The 19660-nt window shown below is 40.6% G+C and overlaps 1 protein-coding gene across 11 annotated transcripts in view; it reads left to right on the forward strand.

Moving 5' to 3' along the window:
- Positions 1-19660, forward strand: part of RNASEH2B (ribonuclease H2 subunit B) — a 79294-nt gene that overhangs the window by 23559 nt on the left and 36075 nt on the right. For 8 of the 11 annotated variants that reach the window (XR_014070583.1, XR_014070584.1, XM_081547588.1 and 5 more), the window contains exons 3-7: positions 1665-1772; positions 4546-4622; positions 8939-9053; positions 17592-17656; positions 19473-19578. Coding sequence is in view for 9 of the 11 variants with exons in the window: in XM_081547588.1 (XP_081403714.1) it covers positions 1665-1772; positions 4546-4622; positions 8939-9053; positions 17592-17656; positions 19473-19578 (471 nt within the window). In the remaining 2 variants the exon portion in view is untranslated. Of the gene's footprint in view, positions 1-1664; positions 1773-4545; positions 4623-8929; positions 9054-17591; positions 17657-19472; positions 19579-19660 lie in introns of all 11 variants that reach the window. The other 3 variants (XM_081547591.1, XM_081547585.1, XM_081547589.1) reach the window with 1 other exon arrangement.

The following is a 19660-nucleotide window of genomic DNA, read 5'->3' on the forward strand; positions in this document are numbered from 1 at the left end:
TATATATTTTTCCTGTCAAGGGGTGATTTTTTTTTGCATTAAAAAGCATTGTATTTTGAGGAAATACACATTTTATCAGGAATAATTTTAACTCTACACCCAGTGTCTTATGATTTTTAGGCCAAAGTATTAAAATATCCATGTATATAGTGATATTGATGACATTATTTATAATATTTATAGAGTTATTCTTAATTTTATAAGGTTTTAAATAGCTATCTGATATTGAGCAGATTAGATCGTCCTCTTGGGGACTGTCATACTGAAGAGTGAAAACAAGAGACATCGGCAAGTGGTGCCGTCTTGTTACTGTTGTTGGAAGGACCCGTAAATAGAAGCAGCTAGAGAGGCAGACGTTCCAGTTTCCTTTTCCTCAAAACGAAATTGGATGTAATCGGTCAGCTATATCATTTGGAATTCCTTAGTATGCATAACTGTAAGATGAGGTGTGAAGTGTTTTTGCAAGAGAAGCCTTGCTGCTGCTGCTGCTGAGTCGCGTCAGTCGTGTCCGACCCTGTGCGACCCCATAGACGGCAGCCCACCAGGCTCCGCCGTCCCTGGGATTCTCCAGGCAAGAACACTGGAGTGGGTTGCCATTTCCTTCTCCAATGCATGAAAGTGAAAAGTGAAAGTGAAGTCGCTCAGTCGTGTCCGACTCTGAGCGACCCCATGGACCGCAGCCCACCAGGCTCCTCCGTCCATGGGATTTTCCAGGCAAGAGTACTGGAGTGGGGTGCCATTGCCTTCTCCGAGAGAAGCCTTAGATAGCCAGTAAAGCATTTAACAAAGGTAAAGTACAAATAAAAGCCAGGCTTCCTGGAAAATTCTGAATGTCCATGGACAGCACTTTGCTTTACTGACTGTGGAAAGATAAAGGCTAAGCTTTGCTGAGCACTAACTAATGTGCTGTGCTAGGAGCTTTACGTGTCCATATTCTCTTTTTAATCCTTAAAAAACTCTGTTGAGGCAGTTCAGTATTGCTCCCACATTACAGGTGTGGAAACACAGAAAGGGTGGTAGTGCTTCCCCAAGGGCACACGCCCAGATGTAGTTGAGATAGATTCAAACTCAGGGCCCCGACTGTGCTGTTTGGAAAGAAATTCCTGCTTCAAAGGGATTCATTCGGATGCATGCAGATGTGTGCAGTCCTCACCCCTTCTAATGGTCATTTTTTGGGGGGAATCTTAAGAAAGGGAAATTTTCATCCAGCTCGGCGTGGCTCTCCTCACTCCTCACGGCTGAAAGTGTGCTGCTGTCGTGGGCTCTGGCCTTCCTCCCGGGGGCCTCCCCTCTAGGATGTGCGGACCCCGTCTTGTCCCTCGGTGTGGGAGGCTGCAAACCCCCCCACAGGCCAACTCAGTTCATCTGGCCGAGCCATTTGGGTTTGGGTGGCTTAGGAGTGATGGAGGACTCAATGAGAGGCTTTGGAGCAGTTAAGATAAATGATTTGCCCTTTTGTATTCATTGGTCTAAGTTCAGTGAGGATTACAGAGTTGGGAAACAAGCATTTGTGTATAATAGCTACAAGCTTTCCTTGAAGTAACTTTGTATAGACTGTATATGTATGTTTATGTTCATATTAGGAACATTCCTCAGAACTATTACTCTTTTGAGTGTGTGTGTGTGTGAAAACTTACAAATAAAAAACAGATTTGTCTTAACAGGGGAAGGAGCCATTTACTTGTTCAACATGTGTGTCCCGCAGCTGTTTGAAATAAAAGTTTTCAAGGAAAAAAACCATTCTTGGTTTATAAATGAATCAGTTCAATCAGGTAAGTGACTAGTGTATATATTTCCATTAACTAAACACATGCACTGACTTTGCCATCCTTCACGCATGGGAGTCTGAATCAGTCCACCTGGTTTGAAGTCTAGTCCATAGCTGTTTTTTTGTTGCTGGCATCAGAGCAGGGTTTAATCAAGGAGAAAGGAAAGATGGTTTGAACAAGTTTAGATGAACAACTTTGTGTCTTAGGTGGCAGGAAATTTTTAGCTATTAATAACAACTCTCATTTTTTTTTCTCCTAAAACACTGTCACACCCTGAGTCAGAAGTAAGATGACATTTGTACTATGGCATACACACTGTGTTGACTAAAACTCTTTGCTCTTCTTTTAGCTACTTTTGAGATTCTTCAAGTTTTTTAACATCTTATTTCCATTGCAAATGGATACTGATACAGCTTCTATCAATAAAGTAGAATAGAATAGAACAAAGATATTTTTGAAAGCTTTGTCATATAAATTACCATTGCAACCTCCCACCCACCCTATCTCCTGGGCTTCCCTTGTGGCTCAGCTGGTAAAGAATCCGCCTGCAATGCGGGAGACCTGGGTTCGATCCCTGGGTTGGGAAGATCCCCTGGAGAAGGGAAAGGCTGCCCACTTCAGTATTCTGGCCTGGAGAATTCGATGGACTGTATAGTCCATGGGGTCACAAAGAGTTGGACAAGACTGAGTGACTCTCACTTTCACCCTACCCCCCAGCACACACACCCAACACCCAGTCTCTCTCAGTTTTCCTTTGTTTGGGGTCATTGTGGACTCTGAAGGAGATAGGATACCAAATGTAGCCCTGACAGTTCTGGGGTGCCAGGGGTGGGTGTGTCCTGGGGTGGTTGAGACCATCTCAGTTCCCGCTGTCTCATTCTTTCTGTTGCTTGGGCTGAGGTTGGGGGGTGCGTCCTGGGGTGGTTGAGACCATCTCAGTTCCCGCTGTTTCATTCTTTCTATTGCTTGGGCTGGGGTCGGGGGGTGCGTCCTGGGATGGTTGAGACCATCTCAGTTCCCGCTGTCTCATTCTTTCTGTTGCTTGGGCTGAGGTTGGGGGGTGCATCCTGGGGTGGTTGAGACCATCTCAGTTCCCGCCGTCTCATTCTTTCTGTTGCTTGGGCTGGGGTCGGGGGGTGCGTCCTGGGGTGGTTGAGACCATCTCAGTTTCCTCTGTTCCTCTGTCTTGTTTCTGTTGCTTCTTAAGCCTCTGCTTTCTGTTGAGCGTCCAAGCTGCTACCTAGCACTAAGATTGAAAGACCTCTTGGCCTTTCTTGTAAGGCATCCAGAAGAAGGGTTTATTGCTGGCGGTAAATTTCATCTACCTGTGTGCATGAGAACATTTGAAGTGGTTTTCAGTTGTCAAAAGGCAATGGTAGACTGTGTGGTAGGTGCCAAGTATACATTCCTTTTTATTGTTCCCTTTTATCATTTTTCATTTGATAATATGTGAGAGTTCCAACTTCCAGTGTAATATACTTGCTTTGGGGTTTAGCTGCATAGACACAGTAATATCCAGATGAAACTGGAAAATATTCAGAGGCAGTGACTGATCAGCTCTTCTGAACTGTCTGAGTTGGTACCTGCTTTTTTTTTTTTTTTAATAGTTTTTGGCTCTCAGCAAAGGTACCTGTTTTTTTTCCTAGTCTTCTTTTTAAACGTAACCATGAAGAAGGAGCTGTTTTTAAGAATGGCCACTAGAATATTGTTTTCAGATCGAGAAACCTGTTTTTAATTTCTGAATATCATAGATGTTTCATGTAAACTGGGCTTAGAGCTTCTGATAGGTTGTTTTCATAAACTTCCTTCTACTTTTAAAAAAATAATTAACTAAGATCATCATATAAAATTACATCCTTAATTTTTTTTTAAACATACGATGAAATGTATTCACATATATAACTTAGGATTAGAATTTCTTGGCTGTATAGTTAGGTTCCAGTGTTAGAGAATAAAAGTCAGTACATGTTTCCTGAAACCAAATTAGTAAGCATGGAGATAAATGAATTGTTTATTGCTCTTCTGTGTCACTTCCATGGAAGGATTCTGGAATGTTTGAAGGGGGTGTGATAGTCTAAAGAAAAGTAAGGCCCAGGAGGCCTCGTTGGTTTGGTTTGATTTGCCTTTTTTCCTTTCAGCCTGGTGAGCATCTCTCATCTAACTGCAGAGATCCCAGTTTCCTATGCTCGGTCTTGTTAGATTCCTACCCACCTGCATTTTTCTTTGGGGGACGGTTAGGGTCTGGGATGGGTAACAACCTCTGAGCTTTGAGTCACTGACCGTGGGCCCAGAGCACATAGAAGGAGCTACGTACAGAGGGAATAATATTGCTTTCCTGTGGCTTCGTCCTCAAAAGCACAGGAAATTACATTTACTGCAGCTCTGTAGATGGGCTTACACTGGTTTCCTAATACTTGCCTGGTTCACATTCTGTCTCTTTCCCCCCAGCCCTGCTATTTTGGGGAGGGGGGGCGGGGGAGGAATGGGAGGTGGGGAGAGGAAGGCCTCTGTTAAAAATGATTTCTGAAGAAGAAACGGAAAGTTGAAGATCCAGTTCAGTGTATTGGCTCCCCTCTCTACACCAGGGTTTGAAGCTCTTTGGAGTAGAACCTCAGGGACCACATTCTGCCTTTGAGAGATTCTTGGGCCTGAGGAGGGGGAGCTTCTGAATTTGGAATTTCACATATATTTTTCAGTGGATGGTTTCCACATTAGGATTAAGGTGAAATGACTCAATTGTCTTTCCAGAACATTGAATTCTGTTTTTAATCTATAGGAGGTCTTCTTCACTTTGCCACACCTATGGACCCTTTGTTTCTGCTTCTCCACTATCTCATAAAGGCCGATAAAGAGGTGAGTTTCCCAGGTTGAGATATTGACAGTGGGGAAATAGAATAGATTGGTTTTTTTGTTTAACTTCCTCTCTCTCCTTACAATGGTCCAAATGTAGATTCCCCACCGTTGAATGTAACTTGGTTGGTGTAGTATACGTGCATCATGTGTGCCAGTACAGATGGGAGCACTGGTCTGCAGACCTGAGACCTCGCACCTTGACTTTGGACTGGTTCACCAGAGACTTCTGAGAATCGCCTAACCCTCTGTGTTACCTCCCTTCCTTGTTTGACAAACCCTAACAATGAAAAGTCGGACACAACTGAGTGACTTCACTTTCACTTTTCACTCTCATGCATTGGAGAAGGAAATGGCAACCCACTCCAGTGTTCTTGCCTGGAGAATCCCAGGGACGGTAGAGCCTGGTGGGCTGCCGTCTGTGGGGTCGCACAGAGTCGGACACGACTGAACCGACTTAGCAGCAGCAGCAGCAGCAACAATGAAAATCTCATTCGTTTTGAAATACAGTACAGATGTTAAGACCTTAATCCTTAAGAGCAGAAAGTAGATTTATTGTCTTTCATTTTCTTCTTTATGAGAGACTGTGAAATAGGTACACTGGAGTGTGTGTCCAGCAAAAGCTCATTAATTGGGAAGCTGTAGCCGAGACTTAAGGAATCCCAGACAGTAAAATTTACCTTTGTAATATAAAGACAGAATTTATTAATAGTAATAGTTCCAAACAGAGGTTCTGAAATACTTTGGTCCCAGGATACCTTTACACTTGACAATTATTAAGGATCCCAAAGAGCTTGTTGTTCCTGTGTGTTTAATCTATCAATATTGACTACATTGGGCTTCCCAGGGGGCTCAGATGGTAAAGAATCCGCCTGCAGTGCCAGAGACCCAGGTTCAATCCCTGGGTCAGGAAGACCCCCTGGAGAAGGATTAGCAACCCACTACAATATTCTTCCTGGAGAATTCCATGGACAGACAAGACTGGTGGGCTACAGCTCATGGGATCACAAAGAGTCAGACACAACTGAGTAGCTAACAGTACAGTTTCATTGGCTATATCAGAAATTAAAACTGAGAAATTTAAAAATTTCTTATTTATTTGTTTTGAAAATAAAAACCATAAGCCCATTTGGAAAATATTGTCTCACTGAATTTTCCAGGTCTTCCAGATGTCAACAGAACACATGCACGCACACACACACACATACCTTTGTTAATTTAATATTACTGGAGGAACTGAAGAGCCTCTTGATAAAAGTGAAAAAGGAGAGTGAACAAACTGGCTTAAAACTCAACATTCAAAAATCTAAGATCATGGCAACTGTTCCCATCACTTCATGGCAAATAAATGGGAAAATAATGGAAACAGTGACAGACTTTATTTTCTTGGGATCCAAAATCACTACAGATGGTGACTGCAGCCATGAAATTAAGACACTTGCTCCTTGGAAGAAAAGCTGTGATCAACCTAGACAGCGTATTAAAAAGCAGAGACATTACTTTGCCGACAAAGGTCCGTCTAGTCAAAGCTATGGTTTTTCCAGTAGTCATGGATGGATGTGAGAGTTGGACTGTAAAGAAAGCAGAGCACTGAAAAATTGATGCTTTTGAACTGTGGTGTTGGAGAAGACTCTTGAGAGTCCTTTGGGCTGCAAGGAGATCAAACTAGTCAATCCTAAAGGCAATCAGTCCTGAATATTCATTGGAAGGACTGATGTTGAAGCTGAAGCTGCAATCCTTTGGCTACCTGATGTGAAGAACTGACTCATTGGAACAGACCCTGATGCTTGGAAAGATTGAAGGCAGGAGGAGAAGGGGATGACAGGATGAGATGCTTAGATGGCATCACCAACTCGATGGACATGAGTTTGAGTAAACTTCGGGAGTTGGTGATGGACAGGGAAGCCTGGCGTCCTCCAGTCCATGGGGCCATAAAGAGTCAGGCATAACTGAGAGACTGAACTGAACTGAGTGATCTCTTTAGAAAACTCTTTGAATGCTGGGAAGCATGTCATAGTGACATATACAAATTTTCTGCAATTCTAATTTTTGTTTTAAAGTTCAAATTTTTTCATTGGCTACAATACTGTCAGTCTTTCCCTAATTAAGTGACAGATTTACTGCATTTATGTTCTGTCAAATACTCAAGTCTGAATAAGCATAGTCCATAGTGATGTGTTCAGGTGAAAATCTGAGTAAAGGGCAGCTAGCTCTGCTCACAGCTCAGACAGTTACACAGTGCGTTTCCTTGAGCCTCGGAGACAGCAGAAGTGCTTTAGCCATGCTTCACTTGCATCACACAGAACATTGAACTGACTTGCACTCAGGGTCAAGATTTAAATAAAAGTAATTGTTTTGCTCCTTGGTCCAGGAAAGCCTTAAAACTGACATTTTTATAACTGCTTGTCCATGGCAGTGAAAAATGCAGTGACCACTGGACAGTTCGCCAGCATCACCTTGACTGGTGCTGAAAAGCCAGCAGTTTTCCCCACCTTTGCATTGGAGTCATCAATGCAAATGTCAACACAGTGAAAATGCAGACAACATCGTAGCATTGTTATGAAAGTAGTTTGAAGTTTGTGGATCCCCTGCAAGGGTACTGGGGACTCCCAGGGGCCACCAACCACAGCTTAAAAACCTTCGAAATAACAACATTAAGGAATAGTGTTGTTTAAACACTTAGCCACATCTTATTTTTGCACTCAACATGTTTGCAAATAGTTCAAGTGCTGATGGGTTCTCATTGAGTACTTAGACCCATTTTCTAAAACTCCTGTTTTGTATTTGTATCGATTTAATTTGTGATAAATACTGAGTAATAAAACTCTTAACATTCTAAGTTGTGCTTTCTCCTGATGTGCCTTGTTTTCTCTTACTCTCCTCCTCTCCGGAATCTTTACTCTGTTCTTCAGTGTGGTTTAGTGAAATTTCGTTCCTTAGTTTAATCATGTTTCCCCTTATCTGGAAGCTGCTATGATAACCAGTATAATTAGGGCATGAGAGCAGTGAGGCTGGTAAGCCATGTATATCTGAGGAGCAGAAATGGTCCTAGTCACCACCAGGAAAGCCCTGGAAGTGTTCACGGAAGAAGATGGCAACTCCAGGTGGCTTCCACTCCTGGTGTTTTCTAGGCAGGGAGGAAGCCACCGACCAGCCTCAGTGCCTGTGCTGATGCACCTTTAAAGGCCTTCCCCCCATTTGGGAGGACTGTTCCCCTGTTTCCCATTAAGAACGTGACTTGACTCAGGTGAATTAATACTCACCCTGGCCCTCTGGGAGGTTCTGGGGGTACTGTGACTGCCTCAGGTTGGCAGATGCAGAATGAAGCTCATGGTGGTTGTTGGCTTTCACTGTAAACTATTTTGCTGTCTCTTCTCAAATAATTTAAGTGCCCCTTAAAATAGCCCATGAGGCACTCAGATATTCCTCCCCTACATTTTAGATGTGATCTTTCTCTATTTAATTAAGAAAAATACTACTGAGCAACTAACACTTTCACTTGGGACTTCCCTGGTGGCTCAGAAACTGCCTGCAGTGCAAGAGATCCAGGTTCGATCGCTGGGTCTGGAAGATCCCCTGGAGAAGGAAATGGCAACCCACTCCAGTATTCTTGCCTGGAGAATTCCGTGGACAGAGGAGCCTGGTGGGTGACAGTCATGGGGGTCACAAAGAGTCGGACACGATTGAGTGACTAGCACTTTCACTTTCATTCACTTTTGAAATGGTGACCTATTCTTTTTTAAATATACAATTTATTTTAAGATCAGTAAAAAATAATTCTTCTGTCTTGCTCTCCCAGCTGTTACTGACTTTATATTCAAACAAACTTCTTATTTCAGAACCTTTTTGTGTATACATGGTAAAGAAAAGGAGAATGAAACATTAGTTTATTATGAAATGATTATGTCATGTCTGCATAGTTCATTATGTATAAGTAAAACATTGTTTTAAAGTAATTAAATATTTAACACATCAGGTGATCACAGAAGAAAATAGACTAAGCTAGGAATCTAAAGACAGTGAGACTTGGGAAGCCTGTGAATTATTCTTACTATCTAGGAAAAAGAGAATATTTAAATTGAAGCCTTTCTTGCCACTTGTCAATGGATCCCCAGTGCTTTCAAGAGCTTTCTAAAGGAGCTGAGAGTCAGTTCTGGAGCTTGTCCCCATAGAGGAAGTTCTTAGGTGGAACAAATGGCTTGGAACTTAGTTTAAAGTTCCAGCTATGAAATTATGTATCTTTTTCTCTCTCTTTTTTTTTAATGTATGAGTCTGTTGACTGGAGTGCTTGCCTTGTGACTGACTTACAGTCTTTTCAGGGGAAGTTTCAGCCCCTGGATCAAGTTGTGATGGATGACGTGTTCCCGGATTGCATCTTGTTGCTGAAACTTCCTGAACTTGAGAAGTTACTTCGACACGTGACAGAGGAGAAAGGTATATAGCATGTGGCCTTTGAAGTCAGGCTTATGGCTGCTGGGGAAGCTAGCCGGTCTGTCTGAGAACACAGCAGCTGGAAGGCCCACGGAATGATGCTTATTTTTGTGGGTTATAGGAAAAGTTCTGGTTCAGATTCCCTTCCGATTGTCAGTATTCTTCCTCTAACTGCACTGCTTGTTCAGGCTGCGAAATTTGGACCAGGGAAATATGGCGGCCTGTCTCCTGCAGGGCCAAGGTTCATGAGGCTCGGGCTTTAGTTGAGTTCTTTGAATGAGGCTGTGACTTTGGGTAAGTCCCTCAACTGCTTTTTGCCTTGGGTTTCCATTTGTAATACTTGTGTAAAATCTATGCCTTTATTGATTCAGGAAACATTTATTGAGCACCTACTAAGAAGCTTATATTAAGCACTAGAGCCAGGCTCTAGGGATAGTCATAAGTAAAATACTGGCCTTTATCTTACTTTGCTTTGACTCTGATGGAGACAAATGACAAGTTAGGGCAACAGCAGTAGAGAGTAACGGTAGTGAAAACTGAGTTTTGTGGGGATGCACAGTATAAAGGTTGTTGATATATCTGCTTTGAAAATGAAAATACATGGTCAGGTGAAGCAATTTTTTTAATTGAAAAATTTTAAAATACTGGAAAACTCAGAGGAAAAAACTACAAATATTGTTTGTCCCCAACCCCAATAATCAACCACTCTTAATATTTTGTTATATTTGCCTTAAATCTCAGGGAAAGAATTTCTTTAGGAACAACCTGTTAATCTGATTGCAGGATCTGATGTCCTACAAGAAAAATTAAAAATGTATTTGCTACATAGTTTTGAGCAAATCATTCAAACTTTTCAGCATCCGTGATGCACCAGATGAAGGGTTTGAAGGGTTAAGAGTACTTCTCATATTCTGCTATACGTTATAATTAGTACCCTGCAAAGTTGTTCTAAGTTATAAAATGAAACTTTCCTTCTCTTAGCTTTAGAGTGTTGAGATCTCTAAATGACCAGCATATGAACATTATTTAAGTATTGCAATTAATAGTGTCTACCACAAAGAGATGCTTCAGGAATTAAATGAAATAATGCAAGTACATCAGTGCCCAGAGAGTGCTGGGTGCACGGTAAATGTTAGTATCATTAAGGCTTCTAGCTAGAGATTTTTAATTCTTTCCTAATGTTTAAGTACTAGGTATACAGTAAGTGGGGCTTCCCAGGTGGCTCAGATGGTAAAGAATCTGTCTGCAATGCAGGAGACCTGGATTCAATCCCTGGGTTGGGCAGATCTGTTAGAGAAGGACATGGCAACCCATTCCAATATTCTTGCCTGGAGAATTATGTGTGAGGAGCTTGGAAGGCTACAGTCCATGGGATGACAAAGAGTCTGACACAACTGAGCAACTGAGCTTGCATGCACACATATAGTAAGTGAACAGTACACACTTGTTTGATGGTCCATTGACTAATATATAGTCAAGTGGTTTAAGTAGGAGAATGAGGATAATCAGACAATAATAAAAATGTCTGAAAATGAAGGTGTTAGTGGCTCAGTTGTGTCTGACTTGTCTGGTGGCTCAGAAAGTAAAGAATCTTGCCTGCAGTGCAGGAAACCTGGGTTCAGTCTCTGAGTTGGGAAGATACCCTGGAGGAGGGAATGGCAATCCACTCCAGTATTCTTGCCTGGAGAATTCTGCGGACAGAGGAGCCTGGTGAGCAACACTCATGAATTGCAAAAAGTCAGACATGAACTGAGCAACTAACTAACACCTACGCAACTAACACACACCTAAGCAACTAACACCTAAGCCTGCTAGGTTTATGAGAACCTTCACGCCTTGCCTTCTCCCCACTGGATAAACCCAGCCACAGTTGCTTGTATCCTGAATGGTGATGGTAGAGGCTTTAGTTAGCACTGTTCGCTTTATTGTGAAGGAAACGATGTGTCTCTGCTAGCATTGGGGCTCAACATGTTTCTTGCCAAAAAAGCTCCCATTCAGTGGAGAGTTGACAGGGGAAAGGACTAATAAAGGGTTATGAACTTCGTCTTGAGTGTAATGCTCTGTTTCATATTGCAAGCAAAAGCTGCTCTACGTTGTCAGATATGATTAACAGGAAGAGCCAGGAAAACTTACCTGATTAAAATACCCCAAGCACCATTGCCAAGTTTCTATTTCCAGGAGGCAAGAGAAAAAAAAAGGAGACCATATGAGTTTCTCAGTTGTGGAAAACATTCAGACAGTAGATGTGAAAATGTGCTCCAGGCAGTTTGTTCAACAGTACATCAGGGAAATTCAGATTTGCGAACCGATTACCAAATTGCTGAACATGTCATTTGATTGTGGACTCCTTTTTATTCCATCTTTATTTTGTAAACCCAGTCTTTCCAGATGTTCAAGACCAGTTTTACAGGCACCAGACACATTAGGGAAAGAAACCTTTCCAGCATATGTACATGTTATCTAACTCACAAACTCTTGCAAATATTAAGTTTAGGACACAATGGAAAAGAAGCAAAGATAGTAAGAGGTGGCAAGAATACAAAGAAGAACTATACAAAGTATATCTTCATGACCCAGGTTACCACAATGCTGTGATCACTCACCTAGAGCCAGACATCCTGGAATGCGAAGTCAAGTGGGCCTTAGGAAGCATCACTACAAACAAAGCTAGTAGAAGTGATGGAATTCCAGTTGAGCTATTTCAAATCCTAAAAGATGATGCTATGAAAGTGCTACATTCAATATGCCAGCAAATTTGGGAAACTCAGCAGTGGCCACAGGACTGGAAAAGGTCAGTTTCATTCCAATCCCAAAGAAAGGCAACACCAAGAATGTTCAAACTACTGCACAATTGCACTCATCTCACATGCTAGCAAAGTAATGCTCAAAATTCTCCAAGCCAGGCTTCAACAGTATGTGAATTGTGAACTTCCAGATGTTCAAGTTGGATGTAGAAAAGACAGAGGAACCAGAGATCAAATTGCCAACATCTGTTGGATTATCAAAAAAGCAAGAGAATTCCAGAAAAACATCTACTTCTGTTTTATTGACTACACCAAAGCCTTTGACTGTGTGGATCACAACAAACTGTGGAAAATTCTTCAGGAAATGGGAATACCAGACCACCTGACCTGTCTCCTGAGAAATCTGTATGCAGGTCAAGAAGCAACAGTTAGAACTGGACACGGAACAACAAACTGGTTCCAAATTGGGAAAGGAGTATGTCAAGGCTGCATATTGTCACCCTGCTTATTTAACTTATATACAGAGTACATCATGCGAAATGCCGGGCTGGATGAAGTACAAGCTGGAATCAAGATTGCCGGGAGAAATATCCATAACCTCACATATGCAGATGACACTACCCTTACGGCAGAAAGCAAAGAACTAAAGTGCCTCTTGATGAAGGTGAAAGAGGAGAGTGAAAAAGTTGGCTTAAAACTCAACATTCAGAAAACTAAGATCATGGCATCCAGTCCCATCACTTCATGCCAAATAGATGGGGAAACAATGGAAACAGTGGCAGACTCTGTTTTTTTGGTCTCCCAAATCACTGCAGATGGTGACTGCAGCCATGAAATTAAAAGACACTTGCTCCTTGGAAGGAAAGTTATAATCAACCTAAACAGCGTATTAAAAAGCAGAGACATTACTTTGCCAACAAATATCCATCTAGTCAAAGCTATGGTTTTTCCAGTAGTTATGTATGGATGTGAGAGTTGGACTATAAAGAAAGCTGGGCAGTGAAGAATTGATGCTTTTGAGCTGTGGTATTGGAGAAGACTCTGGAGAGTCCCTTGGACTGCAAGGAGATCCAACCAGTCTATCCTGAAGGAAATCAGTCCTGAATATTCATTGGGAGCACTGATGCTGAAGCTGAAGCTCCAATACTTTGGTCACCTGATGTGAAGAACTGACTCACTAGAAAAGATGCTGATGCTGGGAAGGATTGAAGGTGGGAGGAGAAGGGGATGACAGAGGATGAGATGGTTGGATGGCATCACTGACTCGATGGACATGAGTTTGAGTAAGCTCCATGTGTGGTGATGGACAGGGAGGCCTGTGTGCTACAGTCCATGGCGTCCCAAAGAGTAGGACATGACTGAGTGACTAAACTGAACTGACAGAATATGTTGTGGTATATTTCATAATTGTGGGTAATCTGTGGCCTTCATGAATATTTTAAGCCACTTTGCTTATCAAGATAGGTAAATTTTAAAATTAAGTGGTAGTTTATGCATTTGGTCCTTGTATAGTATTTTGGGATATTCAAGTTGGATATTCCTTAGTGATCATCTTGTCCAGGGAATGTTTAATTCAAAATAAATTTGCAGTTTAAAAACTTCTTATGAAAAAATACCCTAGGCCCAGCTGGCTTCATTAGTTGAATTCTATGATACTTGAAGGAAAAAATAATACTCAAAGAAATAATGATACTTAGATTATTTTAGAAATTAAATGAGAAAGACGTATTTCCCAACTAATTTTATGAAACCAGAGTGGCAAAAAGAAAACTGTAATTTAATATTCTTTATGATCATAGACTGAAAAATACTTTAAAAATATAGCAAATTAACTATGTAAAAAAGACAGTATGTTATAACCAAGTGAGGTTTATCATAGGAATGCAGAGTTGAACATTAGAAAATCAATCAGTATGATTCACCATATTCATGCATAACAAAAGAAAAACTGTATGACCATCTCAATAGATGTAGAAAAAACCCTTGACAAAATTCAGTCATTATATAAATTCTCAGCATATTAGAAATAGAAAGGAACCTCCTCATTGTTTTAAAGGACATCCATGACAAACCTAAGCTAATATCATGCTTCACTGTGAAGGCCTGAATGCACTTTTTCTCTAAGATTGGTACAAGATAAGGATGCCAATCCTCTCCACGTCTACTCACCAATGTAGTGGGCATCCTAGCAGTTCTGATAAGATAAGAACAAAATTAAAGGTATACAGCTTAGAGTAAATAGTGAATTGTCCTTTTACATCAACAATATGGTCCTGTATATAAAAAGCTCAAAAGAATTTACAAAAAAAAAAATCACTAGAACTAGTAAACACTTTCTCAGGATATAAGGTCAATATACAAAAATCAATTCTGTGTCTGTATATTAGTGGTGAACAATTGGACAGTGGAATAAAAACGTGCTATTTGTAATATTAAAAAATCATGAGGTTTTAGGGATAAAGGTAGCATAATATAAGCAAGACCAGTACACTGAACATTGTAAAACATTTCAGAGAGAAATTAGAGAATAAAATAAATAGATATACCATGTTCATGAGTTGGAAGACTCAATATTGTTAAGATGTCCATCTTCTCCAAAGTCATCTGTAGGTTTAATGCAGTGCCTCTCAGGCTTTTTTTTTTTTTTTTTTTTGGTAAAAATCGATAAGCTGATTCTAGAATTTATAAAACTGTGCAGAAAATCTGTAGTAGTCAAAACAATTTTGAAGAAGAAGAACAAGTTGGAAAACTTATACAACCTGATTTCAAGACTTAGTATAAAACTACAGCAGACAAGAAAGTATGCCATTGGTACAAAGATAAAGAGATAGTTAAATGGAACCAAATAGAGAGAACAGAAGTAGACCAACATTTATGTAGCCAATTGTTTTTTTCAGTGGTGTCAAGACAATTCAATGGGAGAAAGGATTATCTTTTCAACATATGACCTGGAAAAATTGGATATCCATGTGAAAAACAACATTGACTCTTACCTCAGAATCATACAGAAAAATTAACTTGAAATGGATTAATAACTTAAATGCAAAAAAATGAAAACTACTGAATTTCTAGAAAAAGCCATAGAAGAAAACATTTGTGACCTTGAAGATAAGCAAAGATTTCCTAGAACACAAAAGCCACTAACCATTAAAAAAATTACAGATTACATTTCATTAAAATTAATATCTTCTGTTTTCTGAAGAAAAAGAAGACCACAGTTGAAAGAAAATATTTACATACATGACATGTATCTGATAGTTATGTGTTTGTATATATATGTGTGTGTGTGTGTGTGTGTGTATCCCAAATGTATAAAGAACTCTTAACACACTAATAAAGTGATATCCAGTCTTCCCACGTGACGCTAGTGGTAAAGAACCTGCCTGCCAGTGCATGAGATGTAAGAGACATGGGTTTGATCCCTGGGTTGGGAAGATCCCCTGGAAGAGGGCATGGCACCCCACTCCAGTATTCTTGCCTGGAGAATTCCATGGACAGAGGAGCCTGGCGGGCTACAGTCCATAGGGTCTCAGTGAACACCAAATCCGTGGCTTTGAAGTCAAGTTGAGAAGTAATGCAGTGCTCCTGTTTACCAGCTCAATTGGCTTTGGACAATTTATTTTAACTTCACTCAAACCTAGTTTTTTAAGATGGAGATGAATAGTTTTCACCTGAGATTCGTTCTGAGCATTCAGTGAGAAAACATGTATGAAGAACTTAGCACAGGCCTGAATATACACTAGATGTGATGTTATTATCATTAATGAGTTATTTCATTTTTTCGTAAATACTATGAAGTACTTGCTGTGTGCCAGATGTTGTGTGATAGGTGACTTCCCAAGGTGACATCACACGCTAGGGGTGTAGGAGCCCCAGCAGTACAGCTCCGAGCATGGTCTCTTCTCCTGAACCAGCATTTCCAGAGGGAAGGGGCCTGCAAGGGTCTCAGACAGTGAGCAAGAGGAAGGAAAGCTGTGGCAGGTTGTAGAACATCCTTTCACGAAATTTGGAGGCGGGGGCAAGAGACAAGTGAGCGGCAGAGTCAAGGTGGGATTCTTGGATGGGAGCCTCTAGGGAGATTGTCTCAGGCAACAGTCGGAAGGTCTGAGACTCAGTCAGCAGCACACATGTTCTGAGTGGTGTCCATGTGCTCTTAGAAGCAACCCTCCTTTTGTACAAATAAATACTGTGTCAGCTCCATGGAGGCTGAGTCTAGTCTCATCTGCTTTGATTCCCCAGCAGGCCGTTTGCAGCCTCTCCTGTTCATTATTCCAATGACATGTCCTGAGCACATGGGTGCAAAGGGCCAGCCCCAGCTCTGTCCGTCTCCTAGTTAGTGCCCGCAGTGTTGACGTCCACAGGCTGAGATGGGGAGGACACAGCGAGAGCTGGCTCAGGCCAGCCCCTCCCAGTACAAACCATCTTACTGAAACTAAGCAGTTTAACTGTCTGCAGAAAACCACCACTGAGTAAGCAGTTTCCGTTTCCCACCATGATTATGGAGGAAAGAGAACGCGTCATTACAGAGGAAAGAAAAAGGCGAGCTTGCATCTGGCCTTAGGAATCCCAGTGGTCCTGGAGCTAACTCCTGCATGGAGATGGGAGGTGGGAGGGAAGCACTGCCCCTGCTGATCGCAGAGAAAGCCAGAAACCCCGTGAATGAGGTGTTACCGAGGAAATAACGGCTTAATGTCATATACCATATATATGTTATACGTGACATTACATAAGGCTAGCTGTATTGTGAGAAGAGGAAGTATAATTTATAGGAGATGAAACTTTTATCCCCATAAAGGGCCAAATTGAGCCTATCGTAAATCCAAATTCCCCTGAAATAGCTATGGCTATATTGGTAATACTTAAAAGATAAATCTTTTCTTCTTTCTCCACCAGCCCCACCAGAACAGTTTTAAGTAGTTAACACAATTCTTTTCCTCAATGTATGCAATGAACTTCTTAGGCACCTGCATTTAGCTTCAGTTTTCTTTCTTGGGATTTCCATTTTTATTTCAGAAAAAAGTCTTTCATTGAAAACATTGGGGTGATCTTAAAATTATTCAGAAAAATGAAGATGGCTTGGTGTGTTAATTTGCTGAGTTTTAAAAATGACCTTTTCAGATAATAACTAGATTTACTGTGGTGACCATTTCAGAGTGTGTGTAAATATCAAATCACTATACCTGAAACTAATACGATATTGTATGTCAATTATATTCAGTTAAAAAATTACCTTTCCTCCAGATTTATCTGTACAGTTGTGTTCAGTTTTATTGAGAAATAATTGACATACATCACTGTGTAGATTTATATTGTACAGAATGATAGTTCAATTTACATATATTTTGAAATGATTATAACAGTAGATTTAGTTAACATCCACCATCTCATATAGATACAATGAAGAGAAAAAAGTTTCTCCTTGTGATGAGAACTATTTGTATAATTTGATAATTTTCTTAAATTCTCACTCATTTAATATTTGGTGAAACCTGAGGCGTCCCAGTTCTGTTTAGGAATTTTTTTTTTCAATGTCTCAAGAATGCTCTCAGGGTTATTAATTGAGTTTTTCAAGAATATAAAATGTTATTTTTTTGGTTGCACCTTGCAACTTGTGGAAGCTTACTTCTCCAACTGGGGACTGAACCGGGGCCCTCACAATGAAAGCATGGAGTCTTCACCACTGGACCACCAGGGAATTCCTTGAAATTTTTAAACTGTTATCTTGTATATGAAATAGCCTTATGAGTTTGTTTTTTGCTTAACCTACTGTACTTTTTTTCCTTTTAATTTAATCTAGAAATAGACAAGAAGAAATATTACAAGTACAGCAAAGAGAAGACATTAAAATGGCTAGAAAAAAAGGTACAGTATCTCTCAGTGCCTTGTGGCAGAAAGAATTTAATGTCCCTTTTTTAAAATGTTTAGAGAGAAGGTAGTAAGCCTGACCCCAAAAACCATCTTGAAAGTCCACCTACAAGAGAGAAGCTATCCAAAAATCTCCCAAGTGCAAGAAGAGTCTTTGACTTTCTACTTTCCCTAACTCACGTAGCTCTAGACTTAGCTTGATGTGCTTGTTCATTTGACCTGCATTCCCATTTCCCTGTGATCCTCACCACTGAATAGAGAATTTCTTGCTAGTTGCTGGTATAGACTTGAGTCTTCCAAGCCAGGTAATGGCAGGGCCACGTGTACTCTCTGTCAGTCCTGCAGGCATCTCAGAAGTTGACATTGCTCACACACAACCTGCAGGGGACCAGGCAGACGGGATTCAGGTCTAGTGTCTAGATGCTAAAAATGGGTCCTATTCTAGGCAGGACCTATATCTTGGTGATCCTAAAAATTAAACTTAATATAAGATCTCTTGCAGAGTTTTTCCAGTCAATTTAGTGGATCACAACCAGTATTTCTCTTAGAATGGAGTGGAATAGAATGGGCTAGGATAGACTAGGATGAATTAAAAGGAAAGTTGGATTGAGAGTTTGGGATTACCAGATACAAAGTGGTATATATAGAATGGATAAACAATAAGGTCCCACTGTATAGCGCGGGAAACTGTATTCAATATCCTGTGATAAGCCATAATGGAAAAGAATTTGCAAAAGAAAAAACTGAAATTGTTCTGTATAATCAAATATATATCCTTATATTGTTTTTTAAAAAAAGCACACGGTGAGGGCAAGTGTTAAATATGACTCTATAACATATTTATATATGTTTTGGGGTATTTGGCTGCTGAGTATTTCTTACTGTGCATATAGTGAAGAATCAAAAAAGCCACTGTCTAAGGAAATCACTTACTTGTGCAGCGATAAAGAATCTCACCAGACCAGATCTGTGGATGACAAAGTGTTTGCAAGTTTTGTGGATATCAGTTCTAGCACTGATTCCTAAGATTCTCTTCTGTCTTGTATATGAAAAACATGTTTGTCACATCATGTTAACAGGCACATTGGGAGCCTGGAAACATGGAAATGAACCTTGCAGTATTAATCAGGCTCCTTTGTGCAAAGTAAGGAAAAGTTTAAGACGTGCGTATGTTTCACTCTTCATTTGCATTATCAGTAGTCTTTGCATATGTGGGATTCTGTGTAGCTGAAGAATGAGAAGTGCTGAGCAGAAACTGGGCATTTAGTTTTTGCTCTTAGAAATAATAATGACATGGGATAGCGAAGTGAAGTTTATGTTTATTGTGTTTCCTTTCTTCAGTTCCTAGAAAGTGAGAAATTTATATTATTCTCCCTAGAAAATCATTAAATACACTTTTGTGCCATGTTCTGTCCTAAGGGTTTAACATACATTAACTCGTTTAGCCCTCACAACAGTACTGTGAGATAGGCGCTATCTTTATTTCCCTTTCACAGGTAGAGGCACAGAGAGGTTAAGTAAGCAGTCTGTGGTCACAGAGCAAACCCAAGCAGCCTGCCTCCAGAGTCAGTGCTGTCACATGGTGTAGGCCTTAGGAAGTCCATGTATCGAGCTCATCCTGCAGTGTAGTCACTACCCCTCACCTTTCTCCAAATATGAAGCCATCTCTTATCTTCTGAAGATATATCTAGATCCTGTACTACTTCTTGGATCTTAAATGGATTGAAATCATGGGTTTAGAAAGTCTGGAAAGTCAGGGGTTTCTAAATTTAGTTGAAAATATCCTGATATTCCCTCTTTGGTTATTTCGTAGGTTAATCAGACTATGGCAGCGTTAAAAACCAACATGGTAAATGTCAGTGCCCGGGTACAGTCTACTGCATGTTTCTCTGGTGGCCACGTTTCCAGTGACAAGGACGGTAAGCGAATCATTTTTTGTTTTGTTTATTTTGCCTGGAGTAAGTTGCCAAAGTATAAATGCCCATCTTAGGATTTTACAAC

The sequence above is a fragment of the Giraffa tippelskirchi genome, chromosome 12 (assembly GCF_054371585.1).
Source record: "Giraffa tippelskirchi isolate mGirTip1 chromosome 12, T2T-mGirTip1v1.2.pri, whole genome shotgun sequence".
In the NCBI taxonomy this organism is placed as follows: Eukaryota; Metazoa; Chordata; class Mammalia; order Artiodactyla; family Giraffidae; genus Giraffa; species Giraffa tippelskirchi.